At 37.3% G+C, this 22,210-nt stretch overlaps 1 protein-coding gene across 1 annotated transcript in view; it reads right to left on the reverse strand.

Moving 5' to 3' along the window:
• Positions 1–16,009, reverse strand: part of ed (hemicentin protein echinoid) — a 125,039-nt gene extending 109,030 nt beyond the window's left edge. The window contains exon 1 of the mRNA XM_081758223.1: positions 15,199–16,009. Within this exon, the coding sequence (XP_081614349.1) occupies positions 15,199–15,256 (58 nt within the window). The 5' untranslated portion in view covers positions 15,257–16,009. The remainder of the gene's footprint in view (positions 1–15,198) is intronic.
• Between the last annotated feature and the right edge of the window lie 6,201 nt (positions 16,010–22,210).

The raw sequence follows: 22,210 nt of genomic DNA on the forward strand, positions 1-22,210 counted from the left end.
ACTAACCCAATTCTAATTTATTGACCGCCATATTCGTTCAAGATTAATAATATGGCTGGTTCATCACCACCAAAATGGACTACCTATGTAGTATAGGCACCTATTCTCAGGTTAGCTATCTTTCGGTTGGTTTGACGAACCTTTTCCTTTTTTTTCCTATCCAGAACCAGACAATTAATTTTCCTGTAACTTTCCATCCCTACTTCTTGTACTATTTGGTCTATATTTCAATCGTAGCCTTCCTGTAGGTATTTTTTCTTCTATTCCCTCCACAGCTAATAGCATAATTCATCCATGTCTCATAATGTGTCTGATCATCCTATCTTTTCTTTTCGAAATGTTGTTAAATATACTCTTTTTCTCTGCTACCATTTCAATATACAGCCATCTACTTCCAGCATCCTTCTATAACACATTTTGAAAGATGCACGTGGTATATGGTTAGCAGAAGACCAAGGAGCATAGAAGCTTCTCAGTTGCAGCAAGTGACCTGCCAAATAATGGCAGATTAGTTATGATGATGATGATGACATTATAAACATTAAAGAAAAATTTAGGCTTATTTTCCTAGCTGTTGTGTATTCCTGATCTTCGATATTGTTTGTTCTATTTCTCAGAGAAATTTTCCTCCAACACCGATTGATCGACCCCTCTTTGACTATTCTTGATTGGGTGCAGTACGATATTTTAGTACTTTTCCCTTATACTGCGAAGATCTGGATTATTGTAACTTTTTTTTGGGGGGGGGGACTAAGAAGTATCCATATAGTACCATCATCTTAAGCTAATATTTCCATCTTAACGAGAGTAATCATCACCAACCAACACTAGCAGTCAATTGGATTTTTTTTCTCTTCTCGTTCCCCTTACGCCATACATTCTGTCGCATCCCTCTGATTAAAAGCAAATATAGCAGTGGCGGATCTAAAAGGTAAAAACTGGGGGGACAGCCAGGACTGAGACTAAGATAGATACATCAAACTTTAAAAAATAGAGGAAAGGAGTCATTTTGTTTCCATCCTTTTTATTATTATTTACGGAAATTTCAGATATGCTTCCAGCTCAATTTAACCTGTAATTATTAATAATACAATAATAATAGTGACCAAGATCTACATTTAACCCTTTTGGGATTTTTGGTACGAATTTGTACCATGGAGTAGTGTTGTATTTAAGCGCTTATTAAGCTCATATACCACTATTGAATCCAGGTCTTTTATTGCTCAAGTCAAGCATGGACCAAAGAACATCCCAGATGCGTTTTGGAACCGGGTGGGCAACTTGGCGGCGCCAAGTGGCGCAGGAGGGGCGTGACTTTCTTTTTATCTTAAGGTAAATTTCAAATTTTCCCCCCCGACCTTCATTTTCAAGATACCAGTTTGAAATTTTGCACACGCATTGTGTATGCTACATAACTACGTGATTTTCAAGAGTTCTTCAGATCCATACATGAACCCAGGCCTGGGCAAGAGGGACGCAAAAAAAATTGATTTTTTTTTTCGAAAAAACTCCCGGTTTTCTCCGATTTTCCCGTTTCTGGTGTATAATACGGACAAGTGTACGGGACCGTTCGAAAAGATGCTCTATTCTGAAAAAAAAAAAAATGAGATATGAACCATGATCCTACAATAAATAGTAAGGAATCAGTAGCTGTTTCAGTGCAAGCCTAAAATTTACCTCAAAAAGCAGAAATCCTAAAAGGGTTGAAACACCTTAGAATCCGGGACCTCCCGAATACAAAATAAGACAACTAACCACTAGTTTATGCTCGTTCTTCCACTCCTACCACTCTTTTCTACTCCCACATTTACGATTTTACATAATCACATTTTTGCAATGGCCAACATTTCTGCTGCATCCAGCACAATGTTTCACACGTGCAACATAACCTTAACAGAAACTCGTCAACATAATTTTATCCATTAACATGTAAGTTGGCAACCATGTTTGGACTTCAAAAAAATTACTAGAAAAGAAAGTTTGCAGCATTGAAAATAAATTTGAACACGTTTTGCACCAGGCGCACACAAGAGTACGTACAGAGAAAGAGAGAAATAGAAAGCTTTGCTTCTAAGCGAACAGTGTACACAACTCCTATAAGTCTATTCAACTCTTTTGTTATTTTTTTTTTCAAAAATAAACTTCTTTCTTTCTTTTTTTTACTGGTTTTTATTTCTTTTATTTTCGTGCTTACATTCAAGCACGGTATATAGCCAATTGTTTCCCGCCAATAATAATCAAGTCTTATCGCTCTAAGTACGTGAGCAGAACAAATGCTATGAGATCATGCCAACACAACAGCTACTTCGTTTGCTTGTTTCTTGATGCTTAAAAAAAAAAAAGAAAAGAAACAATATGAAAAATACATTGACTGGCGCTAACTTCTTATACTGGACATTTTTTGATTTACTAGCAAATACAGGGTGTCCCAAAATTCACAACCCAGTTCGTCGATCATTGCATCAAAAAGTATCACACAGTTGAAATAAATATCACTTGAAAACTCAGTTAAAAATCATTTTTAAGACGTGAATATTGTTCATTTCATTACATTTTTACCTTTGGTGTGGGTAGTCACTGATTTGTCCCAGCTTATTCCAAATGGGCTTTTTTTGAGTTTCTTCGTGGCTAAACGGTTAGCGTACGTGCCTTTGGTATAGGAGACCCGGGTTTGATACCCGGCGGAAGCCCATGTGGTTTGGATTCCACGTTAATCAGTAGGTCACGTCTCATATAGCCTCGCTGCTGAAAGGGATGTTAAATTCAAAATCAATTCAACTCAAGTGGGCTGGAGAAACGTTAAGTACGTGGGTGTTTACGGGGTTCTCCCATGTCCTCCGCTTTCTTTATTTAAACATTTCATTCATTCTCATCATCACCGTCTTCTTTGCAGGTCCGTATCCATGGGGGGCTAGGGTGGGCCGGCCCCCCTAAATTTTCACTGCCCCCGTAAAATTTTCACGGTAGGCTTGCAAAGGAACTATAATATGGTGATGAGCTATAATATGGTTGGGTCTACCAGCCCCCCCTACATTTTTGGTCTGGCTACCGGCCTGCTTCTTTGGCTTACAGGGTAGAATTGTGATATGTAAAACTGATTTTCTTTTTAAGACTAGTGTGTTTGAAGATGGCAAAATGGTGGGAAAAAATGTCAATTTCGTTCTGCTGAACAAAAGTCTGGTTTATTGAATTATTTACATACATATATGAGGAACGCCCTTGTTATAATGGGCAAGAGTGCACGGCCAATTGCCTCAATGGTTAAACGCTTGCATCTGGTACATAGTGTACCTGGTTCAATCCCCGGCCAAGCAAGTTTCTAGCGGAAAACATCGTGTCCATGGGATTTTCTCGGGGTACTCCCGTTTCCTCCCACTTTCTCATTCCCCCAATTCTTCTACCCCCATTCGCTTGCTTTAATCATCGTCTTTCTTAGCCTACAGGACATAATCGTGGGACATTAAACTGAAGTTTCCTTTCATTTCTAATGGACAAAATTGTTTCCCTACTTCTTTCTTAAGTTTGAATTCAGCTGCATTTTCGAAAATACAAAAAAAAAAAAAAAAAAAAAAAACATTAAAATAAGCAGGACGAAGAAAGTCTAAACAGAAATTACAAATCCCTATTCATTTGAACAAAAAGGGTGATTTTCAGTATTAAAGCCAACATCCCTTTGATAGTTTATTGTGTTAACAACAATTTACGAATTGAAGTATTATTAACCTACGCATTTTCCACACGTTAAAATCACCTCCATGTAGCACCCCATCATACTCCCTTATTCGTCTAAGGGGTGCCAGTTCTGAGATATCGGAATACTCACAAGACGTCCAATTTTTGCCAAAGGATATCGTTGTGGAAATCCAAATGTCCCGGGAATGGGACTTTGGAATATTTCGGGATCTTTTTTAGAATAACTTCAGAACAACTTTGGGACATTCAAATACTGTCCTGTAACACATATGTCCAATTCAAATTCAAGGGAATATCTGAATATTTCCATTACTTTTAAATTTTCTACTTCGAGGCTGAAGGTACTGGGACAAGTGTGGGATATGTGGGACATCCAGAGGATTCCCATGATTCCTTCACTTATCATGATTGCAGGACACACCCTAACGATTGACTACATTTCGTGGTGCCTACGAGAAATATTACAACTCTCGCCGAGTTTTCGGGATAAGACGAGAAATGTCGTAAGTCACGTGGGCATCAGTAGTTCACCCAAATTTCAGATCTCAAACAGTTCTAGCGTTACATGGTTCATAGTATAAAGAACTATGAATTGATAAAGCCATTGTACGAATATAATGAAGAGCATTTATCAACGTTTAAAGATACAAACGTTATTACACAATAAATATGGTTTAAATGTTGTTATAACACACCCTTCGTGGGCCTCTCGTGACGCAGAATAATAATGATAACTTCTACATGAAATTAAGAAAACACAAACGCAAAATTTTGTATATCAATTCACAAAATGGGACCAGAAAAACCAAGACGAGACGAAACAATTCACCCAGAATCGAGACGAGACGAAAAATAATTCACCCAGAATCGAGACGAGACGAAAAAGAATTCACCCAGAATCGAGACGAGACAAAAAAGAATTCATCCAGAATCGAGACGAGACTAAAAAGAATTCATCCAGAATCAAGACGAGACGAAAAAGAATTTATCCAGAATCGAGACGAGACAAAAAGAATTAACCCAGAATCGAGACGAGACGAAAAAAAGAATCCACACAGAATCAGGAGGACACGAGACAGCCTTAACATTACATGAAATCATGATTATTTAAAAATTAAAACAAAACAAAAAAAAAAAAAAACGCAACATGTTTTATATGTAAAACTTCTGTGTGAACAATTCCACCACCATTCTTGTGTTGTAAAGGCATAAAACATGCTCTGTTTTCTCATACATGTTAATTCGGAAGAGCGCTCATGTGTGAAAACTCCCTACATTTCCGTTCGCAAAGAAAAACCAGGGAAATTTTGTAATAAAACGATTAGACCCATACATGCATCTTTAAATATATAAAGAAATGAAGCTCCCACAGAGATTAAGAAGAAAAGAACGGAAAAGGGTTTCTTTTAATTGGCTCCAATATTTTCACCAGCAATTTTCTCCTAATTCGTTTTTTCAATGCCTTATTTCTTGAAACTTCCGAACGTAAAAATAAAAGGTAATTTCATGATTTTTTTTTTATTTCCTCCCTAAGCCTGAAGAGAAATAACAGATGGCCAAAACCCTTGAGGCAAGTGTTTGCTTCTTAACTCAGACAACCTACCTGTCTTTTTATTTTTCTTTTAAGTACACACAAACAATTGCATGCAATGCTTTTATTTAGAAAAGTACTGCCAGCACGAAGACTTTTGTACAATTGACAAGATACTGTCAAAAGTTAGCCTACCGGATGTTTAATACATTTCAAATGCATTTTGCATTGAAAATGGGTCTCTGGGCATTATAAGATAATTGAAGTGGTTTGGAAGAACTTTCCAATGTGATTGTTCTAATTTACCGAGGAAAATATAGCATTTGGTCAACGGAGTCCAGAAAGCCAACTTGGAAGAAAATTTTAAATACAGTGTTATATATTTTTCAATTCAAGTAAACGCTTTTAACATACCTTAAAAAAAAAAAAAAAAAAAAACGAATAATTATTAACACCTGTCTGGAAATATATTATCAGAAATTCATTTTCATCCCGCATTTTACTTTACGTTCTACGAATGTTCATGAAAATTTTCGAAGACAAAATTACCGTAACAGCAACTTAGGTAATCTTAATTAAATATACAGTAGACTCTGGCTAGTCCGTCCTCTCAGTAATCCGGTCCGAACATCTGGGTTCTACCGCATAACGTTACAACAATCTATCAATGAAGTAGGATCTATTTGTTTATAGTGTAGTAGCGGAAAAATACATACACAGTACTATTGTGGCTTCCGTTTATTGTTACTTGTAAAGCAGTTACGTGATAATGCATGCCGCCGTCGAGCATCATTGCTTCAACTGAAAATGTGGGACATGCTTCATAGTGAGTGATAATCTACCTGCAATCTTAAGCATTAGGTTTCTGTATTTTTTCTGTGATAATGTATGTGACCTCATATTTAGTAACCTATAGTACTGTATGTGTTAAATTCAATTTCGGCACTTTCGCTAATCCAGTATCCTTCTTTGCAAGAAATGGCCTGACTAGCGAGAGTCTAGTATGTATATATATCAAGACTTTCAGGTTTCTTGAGTTGGTAAGAATTCCAAAAATTTTAAGCTAAAGGAAACGGTGATGATGAGAGATGAGTGAATTGGTGGAATGAAGAAAGTGGCAGGAAACGGGAGAACCCCGAGAAAACCCACGAGCGCGATGTTTGTCCACCAAAAAGTCCACATGGCGCGAGCTGAGATCGAACCAGGGACCCCAAGCACCGGAGGTGAACGCTCTACCACTGAATCACAGCGCCCTCCGGTAAGAATTCCAGTTTATAATTAAAAAGACAATACAAATTAAGAAATATGAATCCTGAATCTAAGCTATTATACGTTTTTTTAAATTTTGTATTTGTACGATTTTTTTTTTTTTTTTTTTTTTTTGCATTATACATACTGTATATACTATGAATAAACGATACTTAGAACTACATAGACGGATCTAGAAGGTAAAAAAATGGGGGGACCAGACAAATCCCAGCTTATGATAGTCTATCATGAGCTGATTATAAACTTTCAAAAATGTATAAATAATATATTGAAATTATTTTTCTGTCATCCAACAACTGGGGAGCCTAGAGCCCCCGGCCCCGGGCTAGATCCAGCACTGCCAATTTACACGTTATTTTACTGTTATTTAATACATTCTTAATAATATTGAATACTCGGCCCTATCTTTGTATTTTCAAGCTCACTGATTTCTTTGTTGTTGTTTTTTTGTTTGTTTGTTTGTTTGTTTTCTTTGAAATAATTTGGAATTGTAATGGAAGTTCATTTTACAGAACTTTTCTTCAAAATCTATTAGACTGTTCTTTGCTTCGTAAAAATTGAATTATATGACGAATAATTTTAATGTTCATGTAATGTTGTCCACGGGACGAGAAATACATTTCCAAATTCGAGACGAGATAAGAAATTTCTCGAGTTTCATCGGTAACACTAAGTTCACCCAAGTCTTAGTCTTAAAACACTGTTTTAGTGTCACATGATTCATAGTATAACAAACTGTAAATTGATAACTTCTCGTTGAAATTAAGAAAACAAAAGAGAAAAATCGCGGCATAAATTTTGAAGATGAAAGGTAAAAACATTTTCAAAAATCGAGACAAGACTACGTTTCTGAAAAATATTACGAAACGGGCCGAGAAAACCTTATAAACTTACGTAATATTACATTCATATACATAACGAAACAGTGGCGGATCGACAAGAAAAGGAAACTTTCTTATTTTATATATATAAATAAAACCCATCCCAGAGTTTGGAGCTCTTAAAAGTAGCTCTAAGTAGCATATTACAACCCCCCACCCCCAGAAGTCCGTCCTTGATTCGCCCCTGTAATGCAAATTAATATTGTAAACGCAAAGGAAATTTAACTAGAATGAATAAAGAAATCTCTAAAATTACATAATTTGAATTCCAGTTAATTTCACAGCAAAACGAAAACTAATCCAGCATATAAAACAATGGGCGAATAAAAAGGTTGCGTAGGTATTAACCACCATTAAAATACTAACTCTAAATTGAAGTTTATTTTCCCTCCTCTACTCGGAAGACGTTAAGATGTTTCCCTACTTAGGAAGTCTAACATCCTCGGACGGAAGAATTGAAAAAGACGTAAGTTCCAGAATAGCGCAGACTAAACAAGCATTTAATAGGAAAAGAGAACTACTACTAACATCACGAAATGTGTCGTTGGATATTCGTAAACGATTTATTAAGACTCGAGTATGGAGCGTGGCGCTTTACGGATCAGAGACGTGGACATTGAGAAAAACTGATATATCCACGCTGGAAACATTTGAAATGTGATGTTGGCGCAGAACATCATGGACCGAAAGGAAAAGGAATGAAGACGTATTAAAGGAAGCTAATGAAGGACGACAGATCATGAAGAGAAAAGGAAAAATGAAGAAACAGCATGCTTGGCCATCTTATTCGGCATCCGACTGGATCACCATGTTGACAGAGAGAGAGACAGAAGGAAAACCAGGAACAGGAAGACCAAAGGCACAATATTTAGATGTAGTTACAAAGAAGAGACCTTATCAAAGTATAAAACAGCTCTCCCAAGAGAAAGAGAAAAGTTCTAAAATTTCCATGTTGCCCACCAAAATGTATCCGGATTCACCAAACGATGTACACGAATAAAATTTTAGATATGAGCCCTCAACTAGCATACTGTGTGTGTATTACTATTGATCAATATATTTTTCTTTATATTCTCTGTATATTATAAGATAATGAACTATAAACAAATAAAACTAAAATGTTTTTTGTCATTACGTGAAAAATTATTATTGCTGTTGCAAAACGGTTAATTATTATGTATATATTTTTTTGTAAACAAACCTAAACGGTTCACGTGCATTTTACAGGAAGTTTAATAATTCATGAATGCAGTGATGTGTGATGCGTTTTCATGGAAAGTGTTAAAATAAAGCATGTGAGGACATAATCACTGGCAAACTGTGACAACATTTCACACCTCTGCATTCCTTTTCCGATACGAGGTATTGTTTGAACAATTAGAATATGTACATGCGGATAATTCACGCAATTTGTCTTTTTTTTCAGGTTTTTAAAAATTAGGAATGTGTGGCTTGCACATTATCTTCTCTAAGCGTGTATGAAGAATGTTTCTAAAAGTTACACCAATATTTCAAATGGTAATACACGCCAAACGTGATGGATTCTTCAGTCTCTAATAAAATTCTCTAGCATAGTAGGCACGATAGTGAAAACAGAAAGGATATTCTTGGACATTTCTTCGACAAGCAGATTCACTCATTTTATCCCACACATTTGAATAAGTAGTGATAAAATGTCTAATGAGATTAATAAAGTGAAACATGGATAAATGAAACATGCATAACTAAAAAATATGTACATAAATGCATCAACAATTTTTAGGAATGATCGAAAAAAAATACACCAAAAGATTGCAATCTTGGCCAATAATTAGTTTCTAGATTAGGGACCAAATTTTTGACGGACCCTAAATCTAGTTTTCGTATTTTCTACGGAATAACCACATCATAGTACTGAGTTAAAGGTGCTCACTACAGCGAAATTAAATTACCGCTAATTTTAGTTTTTCTGTAATATCTTCAAAACCAAATATAAATATTCGAAAAACAGAAACGTAGTGAACTAGACAATACGATTTCGCATGTGGTACCTTTAGCACAATTTACCTATCTGCTTTTGGTATGCCGCTATTTACAAAACCCGCAAAAAATGCTAAATCTATCTACAGCTGCAAATCGAAAGCAGATGGATGGCTTGTGATAACGCTATCAAGTGCAAAATAGTATTGTCTAGTTTACTACGTTTCTGTTTTTCGAATATTTTTAATTGTTTTGAAGATATTACAGAAAAGTTTTAAAATTAGCGGTAGTTTAATTTCGCTGTAGTGAACATCCTTAAATGATAGTTTAGGTTTGGCTACACGATATGTAGTTCTCCAGATATAAAGCCTACAAGATTTTTTTTTTTATTGAAATATACTAGACCTTTTGATCCAAAAATATCTACTGAAATTAAAAATGAAACATGGATAAGTGAAACATGAATAACTGAAAAAATATATACAAAAATGCATCAAAAATGATTATAAATATGGATCTTTCATCTTTCGTTTCATTTTTTTTTTTTTTTTTTTAAAGAAATTTAGAATGAAATTAAATTTTCCAGTTTAACGTCCGACGATTATGTCCTTTAGGCTATGGAAGACGGATTATTTAAGGCAAGTGAATGATGATGGAAGAACTGGTTGAATGTTAATATAGGAGTAAACGGGAGTATACCGAGAAAACTTTACATTTGATTCAAGAACGTCAAATTTACGCTTTCTGCAGTACACATTAAAATGTGTTCCATTGCACTCTTATATCATTTTGTCTTGTGGAAAGATGAGTACGGCCTATATTAAAATTAACGCATGATTTAGCTCAGGCGTCTGAAAAATCGCAACTACTACGGATTCCTTCTCTTGAACATACACACCCTAAGCGATTTATGACAAATCAAACACATTAGTCAGCAATCCAGTCCAGGTTCTTATTCCTCTTTCTCTTTTTGCTGATATAACACTTTATTTATATATATATAAAAAAAATCTCTATGTAGCTAATTAACACAAGTAATTGACGACTTTAAATGCTAATTTGTCACGTAAAAAATAGGAAAACATTACAATTTTTCACTATAATTCCTATTTAATTGCACACTATTTACCAAAGTAGTGCTTCTCTTTTCTTTAAATACGCCTATATGAAGTTTAACACCCAGCCTTTTCGAAGGGGTGCAATGCAACGAATATCGGTTTATTTTAGTGCTGTCGAAACCGGTTTTTGAAAAAAACGGTTTTTGAAAAAAGTAAAATTTCATAAAACCGAAATGTCGGTTTTAAAAACCAGTTTTCTCAAAAACCGAAAACTGCAAATGTCTCAAAAATTCGACAAAAATTCGTTCATTTATTTTCTACAATATTATCCTGAAAATAAGAATATGTTGACGAGAATTACTACATTTTTTCCTAATAATGAATCAATATACCTGTAAATACAATATAAAGCAATATAACTATAAAAACCATTATTTCGAAATCTTATCATACTATGAAGCATCCGCAAGTATGAGTGAGCAACTGCGGCACCAAGGTAAACGCATAGTGCACAAGGACCTTCCCACAGAAACTTAAAAACATCACATATATTCCTTTTGCATTTACGGCATCGTCGTTGACATTTTTATATGTCTTTTTTGGCGGCCACATAACATTCTCATTCTCATCATAATGTTAGCTGGTATGTTTATTTAGCTGACACCGTCCTTTGCATAAACGGTGTGAAGATTCAAGGAAACGAGAATCGAAGGCCGCACGAAGAGATCTCCCTTTCATGACAATTTTTAGGAGAAAACGATGTTATTTGATATTGAAAAGCGTAAAATAAAAAGAAATTACTAAAAAAAAAAATGTTTTATTATTCTTGTTGTAAAGTAAGCACGGAACACAAGGTGAATGAAACCAAGTTTGACGCGTGGATATGCAACAGTTGACACATTTGCTGTGTGAAACAGATAATTTTGTTTGAATTTGAATCTAGTGATACAGTTTATATTAATAAAGCCAAGAAGCAGAGGACAAAAGATCGAAAGAACCATTTCTGTTGCATGAAATAGCAGCTCTACCCTGCTTGCCCGCTTGTCTACTGGTTATTGTACATACCTTTACTGCGTTTGAACCTGGATTCAATTCCTGAACGAATTATCGTGCTTTGGATTCCATCTTACTATAGATCCACGTCTCATATAGCCTCGATGCTAAACTAAACTTCACTAGTAACACTAATAGTAAAATCCGACAGGACGCGAGCTAAGCCGGTATGTTAGTAGAAAGACAACGATACTAGACTTCAGCTGAAAACAGAAACGTCTGGGGCCTTACAGCGTACTGATCTGTACGTTTTCAGCAATGAAACGGGTTGTAGTTATGTAATATATGATCAGTAGATCTGATTTAACCGCCTTTACTTTTCGTTTTCTACACCAGAGTTTACTATCTTTTAATTCAAGGAGCTCCCCAATTTCCTCACGAAGCCGGATCATTACTCAAATAAATAAATAAATAAATAAATAAAATAAAATAAATAAATACATAAAATCTGTCTCGACTAGGATTTGAATGAATTATGTTTATCACAAACAGTCCTCAGTTATTAAATTCTTGACTTTAAGTAGACTACCGTTTCATTCAGATATAATTAATATGTCTATGTACATCTCTGAGTGATTAAGTTTTTGACTTTTTTTTTTTTTTTTACTTTAACGTTCTAAATTTATGCGCGCCGACGCTAAGGGTGAAGTGATTATGATAATGATAGAAACGAAGAAAGTGGGAGGAAACCGGCAGAACCCGAGAAAATCTACGCGCACGATATTTGTCCACTTCGTGAGCTGAGATCAAACTAGGGACCACAAGAGAAAGCTCTACCATTGAATCCAGGCATATCCTAACGTTGGACCTTCCATTTCGGATGTCCCATATCCTGTCATTAGATTACCCACCTAAAAATCAAGAGAATGCCGGGACAGAGCATTTTAAAAGCGCTTGACCAGTTCTCGTCTTTTCGATTTTTTTTAAAGGGCTCTAGAAATAAATAATGAGAAAAACTAACATTAACACTACCTTAAATAATCTCCTTGTAAACACAAAATACTATGAGTACTAAAAACTATTATGTAGTATTTCTTAGTTTTATATTTTAATTTGTAAAAACAGAGGAGTAACTGTTGAAAGTATCTTTCATATACTACATTTATCACGGGTGCAAGGGATATCTTTGGATCAAATCAAACTTTAAAAAAAAAAAAAAATGCTGAACCACCACCCAGTCTCAATAAATTTCGGAGCAGTTTACACTAGAGACCTGCACGGGCCGGGCCCAGCCCGAGGCCCGAAGCCCGGCCCGGCCCGCGGGCCGACTCTGATATTTCTTTTTACCGGGCCGGGCTTGGGCGGGCCGACACTGTTATTTCTTTGGGCCGGGCCGGGCTTGGGCGGGCCGACACTGATTTCTCTTCAGGTCGGGCCGGGCTGGGTCCGATCAATTGCAATTCTTTAATAATTATTGACTTTCGTTAAACGATAATTGGAATAAAGCCAAACGTTGAAGAAGTGTGTCCGTGAAAAATGTTACAAAGAATGCAATAGCTATTTACAGTTTGTGTTGCTTGGCGGCTCCACTTTCGCTATAGAGGATTGCAGGCATTATGCGGTAAATTGACCTCTGACCTTGACCTTCACTGAACTCAAAATATAACAAGAAGGGCTGGGAATGTTTTGCCTGTCGCTAAATAATATTGCTATCTTCACTTTATGCTAAAAATCAATTAAGTTAGATTATTGTTACAGGGAATGGAGTTTTTGTTCTCTCGATGACAGGCAAAGTTCTAGGAGGCAATGGTACCATTCGGGAGGCAAGCGTCAGGTTGTGAACCACAGTTTAGAAAATGTTTCTGAGGGTTAGGTCAAATTTAGTACTAAATTTTGAGAAAGATTGGGGCTCGAGCTATTTTTTTAAATTTATCGGGCCGGGGTCGGGCCAAAAACTTTTAAAATTTATCGGGCCCGGGCCGGGCTTGGGCCAAGAATTTTAAAAAACTTATCGGGCCGGGCCGGGCTCGGGCCGAAAATCTACAAAACTTTTCGGGCCCGGGCTGGGCCGGGCCTAGGTATGTTCGGGCTGGATTGGGCTCGGGCCGAAAAATTCGGCCCGTGCAGGTCTCTAGTTTACACGGCCCAAATAGTCAAGTTACTCTCCTCACCTCCTTTATGGGGGTGCCCTGGCATCTTGATATTGAATAACTGGGAAAACGGTGGGAAACAGTGTGTGATGTGGAAAGCAAGGGGAAACTATCACGCTTATCATACTCAATAATAAAAAAGTACCATAGCATTTAGGAAAACCAATAGGTTACCCACCAACTGAAAGGGTGAGGACAGAAGATATCTATTACAGTAACAAAAACTAGCATACGTATGTAAACAGAAGTATAGTATGTTTATATATAACATCCTTGTTACACAATATTTTGTCTTTCTACTAATATACCGGCTTAGCACGCGTTATGCCGGGTTTTATCTCCAATAAAAGGCCTAACGAGAAAATTGGAGAAACTCATCGCAAATCTCACAAAGATTGATTGTTTTGTGTTATTATTATCCTGTAAATTTGGTTGATTGGTTGGATTTAGAGCTGTCCCTGTCAACACCGAAGCTACGTAAGACCTGGTAAGATAGTATTCGAACCACTGCAATATGTGTAAATTTCAAGGGAATGGAATCCGTGACCCCACACACTAAAGGAATGTGCACAACTCATTATTAGCCCACCAGTAGGACTATTCTGTAAATTGAGAGCTTGTTTACGTACTAGACTTCGAATACGTATTAAAGTTTTAAGACCACGTCTCAGAACCTAGTCTAGTTGATGGATAGATATGTTGAACTTCAAAAAGCAAGTTACTGTACCATTCTAGGTCTTAAGCAATAAACAAGACGTCCAGCACCAAAATTACTCTTGTCCATCTATATTAAATCCCATAAAACAGAAAAAATGTAGAGTCTGCCTGTTTTGTATAACTCGAAGTATTGCAGTATGATCATATGAAAAACTTGAATATCCTCAAATATTTCCAGTTCTATAAAATGCATCGATCCTACAGTTTATCTCGGTTTTCTGGGATTTAGCATAAATGGACAAGAGTCGTTCTGGAATTGGACGACTTAATAAATAATCCAGTCTATCTCAGAAAATATAGGTTTAATACATTAAGGATATATTTATGTAAATTATTCTAATTTCAAAAAGTTCTCTCTAGTTTCAAGAAACAAATGGTCAATGCATTGTTTCAAAATAAGCAGTAGATACAACATTCTTATCAAACTCGAGATAAAATACGGTATTTATGAAAATAACTCCTGAAATAAATATTTATGTATGTATATTCAACAGATTCGTATTTGTAAAAAGAGCAACTGGTCGCGGCGGCATTCTTAAATGAAGAAAAATGAATATTCCGACTAGAAATGTGATATTTTATTATTTACTTGGCAATGAGTGTAAAAAATTAAAATACCACCAGGTTCGAACATATTAGAAATTTAGACGTTTTATCCATGGTAACAAGTCAGTAAAAAATATTTTTTTTTATAACAGGAGATTTTGGGCGCGAAGGGTTTTAAAGGACAACGCCCTCGCGTTCCCCAAGCCATTTCGGCCTTTTAAAAAAATAAGAGTTCGCCAAGACAGCGTAGCCCTAATCTTTTTTATTCATGCGTACCATCTCGCCATATCTCTGGTACATCGTAGATAAAACTACCAATAACATTTCAATTGACTTATTTAGCCAAGCTGAGATAGCCTATAAAATTAAAAAAAAAAAAAAACAAAAAAAAACGCACTTACCTATAATGACAAGAATCCACATCAAATCCATGTTTGAAAAGTATGGTAATTTAGTCATTTTTTGCGTCCTATAAACAACACTCCCGAGTTCGTGCCTGATTCACTAATTATCAACAACACAAAATAACTTTCAAAGAGGTCACTGCACACTTTAACAATCTCAATTCAGCACTTTTGGATTTAAAAGTACAGATTGAAGTTATTTTTGTAAATGACTTCTCTAAACTTTTTTTCTTTCAAGTTTTATTAAAATGACTAGTGAAGGTGTATTTTATAAAACGTTTTGAAGCACAATTTTAGAACATTTTTTGTTGTTTGTTTTGAATAAAGAACAACTTTAACTTTTTTTTTTTAACTTGTCACTCACATATTGTAAAACAAATAACTGGCCCACTCAAAACACTTATCTTCATATTCAAAATTCCAAATTATGTTTCTTTCAAGAAAATGTTTTCGCCAGTAATTCCAGCGGAGTTTGATTAACAGGTGTTACGCCGCTTCTCTGCGCACAGACACTAACTAAATCCACATCTCGCGCGCTTCGTCTCGAATACACTTTTATCTTTCAATAAAAAGATAGAAAAACAACATTAAAATCAGAGTCAAACTTGGATAAGGATAATGTCAACAACGTTACGAGCATCTGTTCTCCATTCTTGTGATAATTTCCACTAGAAATCACACAACAATCACCATAGTCCGTCACTTGATACCACGCGCCGCCACAAACATACACACAAAATTCCACCGTGCACTCTCTTCCACTTCCAACTCGCGGTATGTTGTCTGCTTGATATTCTACGCTGGTCGGCGTGGAAGGTTGACCTCAGAGCAAAAAGCAAGCGCTCCGGACTGGCGGGCTTAGAGAAGACTCGCTAGTCAGCCACAGTCGGTTAGCCAATCATCGCCTTCCATTCGTAATGCGAGTTTCTACTGTTACTACGCGACCGTACGAACATCAACAAAACAGAGCTCTTGCTCGCGTCTTTCGTCTCGTGTCCGCGTGCCAGCAGATGCGAAAGGAGACTATCGCATCTGTTCTCAGACTCTCAAACAAACTTTAGAATAGCTAAAGACACCCGGCTTTTTAAAAATTAATTTTGCATTTCTGGGTTTGTGTAATTTAATTTTGAAGTTCTTAGACTGTCATATGACTAGAAAATAGAAAAGAAAAACATTCTATTCACTTGTCCTATTAACGAGTATCAGGTAGCGCACCTAGGGGGGTACCATAGGGTCCGGCCTCCCCAAACTTCCTAACTCAACATACATTTGTACACTTTCTCAATAAAACTATAGATACTTGTTTAACAGGGAAATAATCAGGGCCGGATATAGCATTTTGGCGCCCCTAGGCCCAATTTTTTTTTCCGCTCCCTAGTCTGGTTAAAGTTACTTTCCTAAAAACCTTTATTAAAAAATTACAGCCAGTTCTCCCGTGTTTGAGATCAATGTTGTAACGAAGTTGATGCATAATGTTAAAAATAGTTTAACTTTACCAACAATTATTTGTTCCAATGAACTTCAAAATCAGAATGCTTTATTATCCTGATTTTTTTAATCAATTCAAAAAATATGTTAAGTTATGGCTATTTATTTTTATTTTTAGATATTTTTAAATTTTTTTCTCTCGGCCGTGCGCCCCCTGGGAGCTTGCGCCCATAGGCCCGGGCCTATTGGGAAATCCGGCCCTGGAAATGAATGATGTAGCAAGAAAATTTGATCTTCCACTTCATCTGTAGTTTTTCTCTTATAAAAACAATCTAGCTCTATCATTTTTTTTTCTGAAAATGTAGGTAAAAGTATTTTACAATTACTTATCGTCTTTTCGGGTTCAGAATAATACCTGTTCAATATTACATAGAAATGAAATGAAATCTTTAAGTTTTACGTCCCATGGTTATGCCGGTTAGGCTAAAGGAGACGGTGATGATGAGTTATGAATGAAATTGGTGGAATGAAGAAAGTGGGAGGAAACGGGAGAACCCCGAGAAAACCCACGAACACGGTGTTTGTCCACCACAAGATTCACTTGGCGGGGGCTGGGATCGAACCCGAGACCCCAAGCACCAGAGGTGAACGCTCTACCACTGAGCCACCGCGTCAATATTATATAGACATAGTGACTTGTAGTATTGTAACCCCCAAAGAATGGACCCCTTGCCCCTCCCAAGAAAAAATTCTAAGTGCCCATCTCACGAGCATGTGTTTGATTCCAGTGAAAATGAAATTATTCACCAGCCCATTCCTCAGTTTTCAACATTAAAAGGAATAAAACAGAAGTCAAAAATAATAAAATGTTGATATATAATACACGCTTTAGTAATATTAAATATTGTGGTTCTGGACTTTTGTTTAACTTACTTCAGCGTTGAACACGTCAAATCAAATGACGTCAAAAGTATTTCTGGTCTAACTGAACTACTAGTACCTATTTTGTACTGGACAAATAGATTTATGGAAAATACTTGAAATGTATATTTGAATCCCCGTTTCCTCCTTACGAAACGTATTTTAAAAATTCTCAATAGCCTAAAGTCTTTTTTCCAGTTACCTAGAAGTTTGCTTACCTAGAAATATTCCAAGCCAGAGCCGTACCATGGTGGGGCGAGCGCGGCGACAGCTCCGGGCGCCGAAGTAAGAAGGGCGAAAAATTCGGAAGGTAAAAGGAAAAAAGATACGAAAAATTGTTTGGAATATATGTATGGGGGCGCCGTCGTATACTCTCGTCCCGGGCGCTGATTTTCCACTGCACGATCCTGTTCCTAGCCAACGATGTGGATTTCTATAGAGCAACGTTTTCCTTTCTTTCTTTCTTTCTGGTGTCGCAGACCCCTCCCTTATAGCTTCTTCACGATTCCCCATGAAATCAAAAATGATTTTTTTTTAAATATATTTCACATATCATTAAAATTAAATGATAAATCACATTTTCGCGACAGTAAATATACCATTTACACAATACTCTGTACTGCTATAAATGGTAATAGTCGAAAAAAACACAATCATACCTGGTAGGCCTAATATTATAAATTCAACGTTTTTCAGCCAAGGTTGATAATGTTGTTACTTCTTTTGTCTTTATATTATATTCTTCGCAATTGGTTGAAACTTAGGTAAGGACATTAGAAATATCTCAGGCAGGGGCACCGCACGGGCAGAGATGGAGTGGATCGGTGGGTCAAAATTTTTGAGTGAGTCTTCACAACGTGACCCACTCTGACCAACCGACCCACCATGATTCTCTTTAACCCAATGACCCATTGTGCTCAGTGCATTGCAGACTGATGAATGAACATTCGTGAATTTGTCTACGTTTTACTTTCAAGGCTTCCATTTTCTTCCTTTTCCATTTGTTTCTATTAACTTACCTGAGATGAGTATATCTAACTAGGGATGATATCGAAACTGCACCTTGAATTAAGAGACATTCTATATATTTCCTGATAGGACTTCTCGAGCAAGTTCCCAAACAGGTGTTCGTTTCTTGCCCGGAAGTGACCCCGCCTTTGCAGGGGCTAAAATATATAGCACATTTTGACCTATTTTCTATAGCAGGCGATCATAAAGAACGTTGCTACTCCTAAAAGTTGAAATCTATGCTAAAACGCCAAAACACCTGTTTCATCATTGTAAAAGCATAATTTAACGAAGTGAAAACATTTGCCCCAGGGTCTCCGCAAGGTCCCAGGTGGGGTCCAAGTCAAAATTTGCAATTGAAAAGAGGGGCAAGTAGCATATCGTTTGAAAGCTAGTGTTAAAAGAAAAACGATAACAGAAGTCTCACAGCTCTAATCAGACTCTGTGAAAAATGGAGGAAGATTCAAAATTTGAAAACAGTCTGCAGCTAACAGTGCATGGCCACCACTAGAATTCCAAAACTGTGATAGAGGTGTCAAAATTCTAAAACACGTGTTTCATTATTTGGAAAGTTCTATTTATCGAAATGATAATGTTTACCCCAGGGTCCCCGCAGGGTCCCAGGTGGGGTCCAACTCAAAATTGGCAATTGAAGTGAGGGGCAAGTAGCATATCGTTTGAAAGCTAGTGTTAAAAGAAAAACGATAACATAAGTTTGACAGCTCTAATCAAACTCTGTGTGACATGGCGGAAGATTCAAAATTTGAAAACAGTCTGCAGCTAGCAGTGCATGGCCACCACTAGAATTCCAAAACTGTGATAGAGGTGTCAAAATTCTAAAACATGTGTTGCAGTATTTAAAACGTGCAATTTATCTAAATGAAAATGTTTGCCCCAGGGGCCTCGTAGGGTCCCACAAGCAGTCTACCTCGAAGTTTTCATTTGGAAAGGCTTCAAAAAGTATATCGTTTATAAGCTATCGTTCTTCAACTTTCCGACGACCCGTCTGGTAGAAGGAGTCTAGAAAACACGGCTCCGTCGACTGTTGTTGGCTGAAGCTTCGCTTTCCTTATGGTCTATGTGTGAGAGCCACGTAAGTCACACGCCACGGTCGTACCAACGTGGTAGCTGCCAAGACTGTATCTTTTGTTATGCAGGTATGAGGGCCATATGCATGACGATCACTCTACGGCGTGATAGTGAGGCTTGAGTGTCTCGTGGAGTGGTGCGGCCGTGCTATTGTTCATGAAGAAGTGATAAAAGCACAGTAGTTGGAGACACCAAGTGCACTGAATAAAACTCTTCTTCATGCAGTGTTCGTCGTCCGGAATCAAAAATGTCAAGAAAGCTGGATTCTTTGTGTGGAAACTGAAAGACAAGTCTCTCACTGACTGGTAACTAAAATCATCAGGAAGGTCGATGTATCCACATTTGCCGAAAGCGTACTTGATCATATCTTGGAATCTGCTTGATTCCAACTGATTTCGTATTACCCCAATCAAGTGAGCACTGGAATACCGATTTGTCATGTCTAGCTTGTCACCAAGTCCTTCATTCCGAACATGCTTGTGGGTACGCTTCACCATCATTTTTCTGTAAAGAATATATCCCATATCGAATAGCTGTCCATAGGAAGTACAGCGTGGAATGATTGTTCCTGGATGTAAGTCAGGACACTCTTGATACAAGTGCGGATCTCTCATGATGGATGCGTCGTCCTTCAGCAAAAGACAAGAAGTTCCAACGTCTCGAACAAGATGTGGCAGGTATTCCTTGAATATTGCCTTTGTCATCATTCCTAACTTGTTTGCTCTGATCATGACTCCAGGGATCTCAGGGATTTTACATTGGACCCTTGATCTAAATTTCCCAGAAGGTTCGCGGAGCACAATGACAGTCGGGCCCACGAGCTTTCCTGATGCCGAAATCGCTTCCTGGACTGTGTAAGAATGTGTCACTTTTGATTCGCATCTTACTTCAGTTTCGACATTTTTTACTCCACGTTGAGTTAGAGTTCGTGGTGTTAGTAATTCATAATTGAATCCACTTTGATCAAGATTCACAATTTGATCAAGGATGTAGTTATCCTATTCAATCTCTCGCCTGATTTGTTGAATGTAGCTGTCGAATTCATTTGAACGTTCCAGTGCTTTTGTTCTGGATGCCATTGTCATGATTTTTGTGGTTTTCCTGGTACCCCAATTCATTTCTCTCAATAGTCGGCGGATCCAGAATCGGGATGCCTTGAAACCAGTAACCCCTAGCTTCCGCGATTTTTCTAAGGCTTCCACGGCAATGCCTTCTTCAGTGATCCTGAAAAAAATTCGGAGCAGCGCGTTGATGTTTGCACCATGCTTTGACAGATTCTCGGAGTTCTGCTAGCTTGGTCCGCTTGGATGCCTTGTTCAGGAATAGTTTCATTCGAATGATGTCACTTGTACAGATGTCAACTCTTGCTACACGTTTCGCATCCTTGAGTTTGCGACCACTGGACGCGTTGTTATAAGCTGCTACAGTATCCCTCAATTTCGCTTCACTCCATGATCTCCAAAATGAGGTTTCCTGAGAAGGATTTGGGTCCAGGTAGTCGTAATCAGGATCGCCTTCGGTACCCAAAGCAGTTCCTTGTTGACTTGATGTCGGGTCCAAGGGCTGGAATTGAGTATTATCTTCGAACGTAACATAATCGTCTACGGTCATTGTAATGTCCTGGAGAACAGAGTTTGTCACCATCAACTTGATGAACTTGTGAACCTTCTTTGCGATCTAGAGAATCGGTTTTCTAGATGTAAGTCAACGTTATTGCAAATTGACTAACACAACTTTTCATTCAAGATAATCACAGGCTATAAGTCAGGGTTGCTGGCTTTCTAAATTCGTCATTGCAAACGTTCAATGTATAGAAATGAAAACGTATGTCCTGGAGTCCCTATATGCGGGCAGCGGTCAAACTACCCATTTTCAAATGGGTTAAGTAGTATTTTCTTTCAAAGTTTCTCAAAACAGACAGCGTATGGAACCAATCTTTCATCTCTACACCAATCCTGTGCAAATGGTGAGATGTTTACACTACGTCTACATGCTGAATCTTAAGGTTCATGACCACCTCTTACGCCTAAAACTTTGAAACAAATGTCGAACTATGTGGTTCTTCACATCAAAACGACACTTGTAAATGGAAAACAGCCACATGGTCTAGAGGTTTCTAGATCGCTTCTACCAGACGGGCTGTCGGTGAGTTGTAGCGGGATAGCTTTCAAACGATATGCTACGTGCCCCTCTTTTCAATTGCCAATCTTGAGTTGGACCGCACCTGGGACCCTGCGGGGACCCTGGGGTAAACATTATCATTTCGATAAATAGAACTTTCCAAATAATGAAACACGTGTTTTAGAATTTTGACACCTCTATCATAATTTTGGAATTCTAGTGGTGGCCATGCACTGTTAGCTGCAGACTGTTTTCAAATTTTGAATCTTCCTCCATTTCGCACAGAGTCTGATTAGAGCTGTGAGACTTCTGTTATCGTTTTTCTTTTAACACTAGCTTTCAAACGATATGCTACTTGCCCCTCTTTTCAATTGCAAATTTTGAGTTGGACTCCACCTGGGACCCTGCGGTGACCCTGTGGCAAATATTTTTACTTCGTTAA

Source organism: Thermobia domestica, chromosome 5 (assembly GCF_964235325.1).
Source record: "Thermobia domestica chromosome 5, izTheDome1.hap1.1, whole genome shotgun sequence".
NCBI classification, from domain to species: domain Eukaryota; kingdom Metazoa; phylum Arthropoda; class Insecta; order Zygentoma; family Lepismatidae; genus Thermobia; species Thermobia domestica.